Source organism: Morone saxatilis, unplaced genomic scaffold (genome assembly GCF_004916995.1).
Source record: "Morone saxatilis isolate NCDOM2014 unplaced genomic scaffold, NCSU_SB_2.0 Contig20, whole genome shotgun sequence".
NCBI classification, from domain to species: domain Eukaryota; kingdom Metazoa; phylum Chordata; class Actinopteri; family Moronidae; genus Morone; species Morone saxatilis.
In genome coordinates, this window is record NW_023339763.1 from 1,093,514 (window position 1) to 1,098,501 (window position 4,988).

At 40.9% G+C, this 4,988-nt stretch overlaps 1 protein-coding gene across 1 annotated transcript in view; it reads left to right on the forward strand.

Moving 5' to 3' along the window:
* The window catches only part of LOC118332105 (cytochrome c oxidase subunit 7B, mitochondrial), a 1,939-nt gene extending 1,705 nt beyond the window's left edge, over positions 1-234 (forward strand). Inside the window, exon 3 of the mRNA XM_035667259.1 lies at positions 21-234. Within this exon, the coding sequence (XP_035523152.1) occupies positions 21-104 (84 nt within the window). The 3' untranslated portion in view covers positions 105-234. The remainder of the gene's footprint in view (positions 1-20) is intronic.
* The last annotated feature ends 4,754 nt before the right edge of the window (positions 235-4,988 follow it).

The following is a 4,988-nucleotide window of genomic DNA, read 5'->3' on the forward strand; positions in this document are numbered from 1 at the left end:
GTGTGTGTGTGTGTGCGCAGGTGCTGACTCAGACCGGCATCACCTGGAACATGTCACCTGTTGGGAAGGTGATGCCCCAGCAGTGGAGAGAGGCCGAGGAGTGAAGAGCCGCCATGACTCCCACCTAACAACAATAAACCTTCTTGTACAGATGAATGAAGCCTGTTTGTTCCAACATGTTACTGTGTGCAAATAAATTCAAGTGTGATTTCACTGATCACTTTGTTCTTTTGACCTGTGAACTGTTTGTTACTATAATATAGTGCTGCTTTTTTATAGTTTTGTTACCGTACATTTACCTAAAAACAGAAAGTCACTGCTGAGGAACACAATGTGAACAATCGTGAGATTGTTGAAGCTAATTTTCATCCACTTGAGTTAAACTGGAGGTCAGAGAGCATAAAACCACCACAAAACAAACTAATCCCTTTATCTTTCTCATTTATCAGAGGTGGAAAAAGTATTTTAACAAAGGAAAAGTAGTCTGAAAAGAGAAATCCTGTATTTAAAATGTTACCAAAGTAAAAGCACTAAATGTGCAGAATGTGTCCTCTCACTATTATTACATTATCTTTATGCAAATATAAGTAAGATAAAAGAAGATAAGATATTAGATATACCTTTATTAATCCCCCGTAGGAGAAAGTTCAGTTACACACAGCAGCATTGGAGAATATGGTGCAATAAAGACAACACAGTGTACAAATACAATCTTATCACAGATAAAAATGTTACAAAATATAATAGAAATATAAAACAATAAATGAAAAATATATGCAATGTGCAAGTACAATGGTGTGCAAAATATTTTAAGCAGCTTGACTAAAAACACTAAACCTACATGTGCAATTTAAGATGAATAATATAAGTTTGGTTGAATTAATTCATTAATATAAATTGTAGAATAAATAAAGGAAAACAAAACATTTCAAAGTCATCTTTATTACAATTCAGATGTGACTTACAGAGATATATATATATGTGTGTGTGTGTAACAGTATACAAACATATACAAACAAAGTGAAACAAAGCTTTGCCAGGAGAAGTTTATGTTATTAAAAAGAGAAAGGACCAAACGTTGACAGTTTTAACCGCCTTTTTGTTGTTGGAGCCAGAAATCAAATTAATATAATAAACAACTTCATGGAGAAAAAGTCCAAAATTAGGTTTTTTACTGTTGAATTTACATTTATGAATGTGGCATTTTGAATTATATTTTCTTTACTTTGCCTTCTATAAAAGCAAAATACCACATTCTCCCACATTAAGGAAAAGTCTTTATTAATGTGGTCAATGATGAATCTGCTGAAGTTTTACCAAAATGTTCTGGTGTGTAAACAAATACCAAAAGAGGTGCAAACTCTTTCTGGGTGTTCTTCACAAACAAACAGTTTGTATTGATGTCTCTTTTAAATGGAACCATGTAATGATCAGCAGGGTAATACCTGTGGATTATTCTGAACACACCTGGTTTACTGTCAGGTATCTGAGGAATCATCCAAACCTTTTAGATCACATTTGGAATAAATACAGTTTCTTTCTGAAACAAGGCACGAATGTTCTTATTATTTCGAGGAAGTTTAGAAAAACAGATTTTTCCAACAGGTGCAAATTACAATTACATTACATTACATTACATTACATTACAATTCCTCCTGGCGTAACTGGAATATTATATGTTGATAGAAACTCTCTATAAGAGTAAAGTCGCCCCTCTCCGTTAAATAGCCGACCCACCAGCAGAATCTGAACTTGTTTTTATATAAAATATCTCTGTTGTAAATTAGATACTGTGAGAAACTGCTTATAGAGAGCCCATGTTAAAGGACCTGTCCATATTCTAATTACACTTCAAAATAAAGCTCAGACCTCCGAAGCGAGAGAATATATAGTGGGGTTTTTTTTTTTTTTAGAAAATGCTCAACCTGATTTATCTTAAAAGTATAATTTAGTTTAATAAATCTGCTAAAATACGTCTTTTATTTCCGCGTCATGAAGTCACGTCACAGAACAGTCAGCGAACAGAGCCAATCGAATGCGTCACCCTCCGCCGCGCTGTGAGCCAATCAGCAGCAAAGAGTACAAGCTGTTAATCGTTTAATTGGGGGAAATACACAGTCTGGAGTCGTTTTTCTTTTCCCGTCTTGCGTAAACGAAGCAAGAAATGAAGAAACTCTCTCACTGGACTTCCTCTGTTGCTCGCCAATGCATTTGTGTCCTGGTGTCACCACGGCCCTACATGACCTCCAACCCCAGGTTTGTTCCCCAAAAGCGATTCCCTTTGTCACCGCGCCGGTTAAACCTCCGCCGAAGGCGCCCGCAACACAACACGCATCGCCTCGTTCCCTCCACACGGGTGAGTTACGCAACCACCCGACACACACACACCACCACACACAGACACACACGAACACACAACAAATCATCACACACAACACACACACACACACAACAACACACACACAGACAAACACCAGACACATGACACACACACTATCACACACACACACACACACAGAGAAAACACACACAGACACACACACCACACACACGACACACAACAGACAGAACACCACACACACCACAGAACACAACACACACACACACAGAGAACACACAGACACCACACACAGCGCGCACACACACACACACACACACACACGCACACACAGAGACACACACAGACACACACCACACACACACACGACACACATGCAGACACATCACACACACACTTCACCACACACCACTCCACAGACACCCACATCACACACACACCACAGAGACACACACAACAGAGACACACAACACACAGAGACACAACACAACACAGCACACAGACACACACACACACACACACACCACACACACACACACACAAACACAGACACACACACACACACACAGGCACAGAGACACACCACACAGAGACATCAACACACAGAGAACACACACACACAAGAGACACACAGAGACACATCGCCACACAACACACACGACACACACACACACACACCCACCCACACACGACCACACACAGGGGCAGCCCGTCCTCCCTCCCTACATGAGTTCTGACCTTTAACCGTTTAAGCTGCCTGCCCGTGACCTGTTGACTCCCCGTCTGACATTTACACCTCGTGTCAGTTTCAAAGTTTAAATGAAGTTAAAAGATACTGCTGAGGATTAACAGCAGTTACTAAATGTAATCTATTTACTCAGTTTTGTTAATCAGGTCGATGCAATTATTAAAATAAAACCCAATAATCTGTTTATTGTAACTAAGTACCTTTATTCGTTTACTTTACTTATAATATTTAACATTAATGTTACTGTTATTCTTTTACTGCGATTTAATTTATTTATTTTTATTCTCTTTTTAATGTATTTAGTTAGTTATTAGCTCTAAGTGTTGAACATCACCACCTCATTTCCCTCCTGTAACCTGTTAACTAGGTTTAATTTATTTATTTATTGATAATATATATATATATAGTATATATTATAATAGTATATATAGTATATAATTTATAATATTATAATTATTAATGTAATAATAGAAAACCCTACAATGATCTTCTTCCCTCTATCTGAAAACACCATTATAAGAAGCTCAAATATAAATCGATTACTCCCGTTAAATGAGGATTTTAAAGTGGAATGATCAATAATACACAACCTGCTGACTCTGACCGGGTATAAAATGCAGTTTTTTTTTAAAGTAATCTATTACCCAGAAACGTTGGGATTGACTGCGCAGTACTTTAAATTTAGATATGGGGACCTTCATCTCCCATCCATTCAGCATCTGTCCGGGCACGTAGCGGTCTCGGCCCGTCCGGGCAAGCCCGGCAGAAACCTGGCCAAGAACTGTGCAGAACCTCTCCTGTGTGCACATCACCAGCTCGCAGTTTACAGTGTTTTAACAGTTCCCGCCCGCAGGGAAGAAAAAAGTTCCTCCAGGCGATTAACGTCCGTTAGCAGCGTTACAGCGTAGCTCACTCATGATACCGCTTCCCCTTCACGTCCATACCTGGTCCAGAGTCAGTTTGCGACAGAAGACCATGTGCTGGTTGGCTGCTGTTTGTTACTGGGTTGTTACTGGTTGTTACTGGTTTGTTACTGGTCCTCCGTTGACCGGTTTCTCTCCGGTTCCTGTCGCTGTTAAGATACCGAATGACAGTCACGTGGATTAGTGCGCGTAGAGCGGAGGGCGGCGGGGCGGAGCACACTCCTCCCACTGCTGATTGGCTCACAGCGTGCAGAGGGGCTGGGCGGAGCACACTCCCTCGCTGCTTGATTGGTTCACAGCGCGGAGAGGAGGCCGGGGCTGAGCATACTTCCCTGCGCTGCTGATTGGCTTCACAGCTGGCGAAGGGGGCGGGGCGAGCACACTCCCTCGCTGCTGATTGGTTCACAGCGTGCGAGGGGGCGGGGCCGGAGCACACCTCCCTCTGCTGCTGATTTTGGTTCACACGCGGAGAGGAGGGCGGGCCCTGAGCAATACTCCCTCGGCTGCTGATTGGCTCACAGCGCGAGAGAGGGCGGGCTTGAGCATACTCCCCTCCCAACAGGGTGAAAAATTCAATTACATTTTCTTAATTACATTGACATAACAATTCCTTCCTGGAATATTTATATGGTTGATGACTCTTTTAAGGAGTAAAGTCGCTCTTCCCGTTTTAAATAGCGACCCACCAGCAGATCTGAATTGTTTTTTTATAAAAATATCTTGTTGTAATTATGTACTTGGAAAAGTTGAGAAGGGAGGTTAAGGACCTGTCCATATTCTACATTACACTTAAATAAGCTCGACCTCGAGCTGATTAAGAATTATAGTGGGTTTTTTTTTTTTTTTGAAAATGCTCAACCTTATAATTAGAAAAAAATGTCAATAAACGTCTTTTTTCCGTCATGAGTCACGTCACAGAACAGTCAGCGAACAGAGACCAATAGAATGCGTCACCCTCCGCCGCGACTGTGAGCCAATA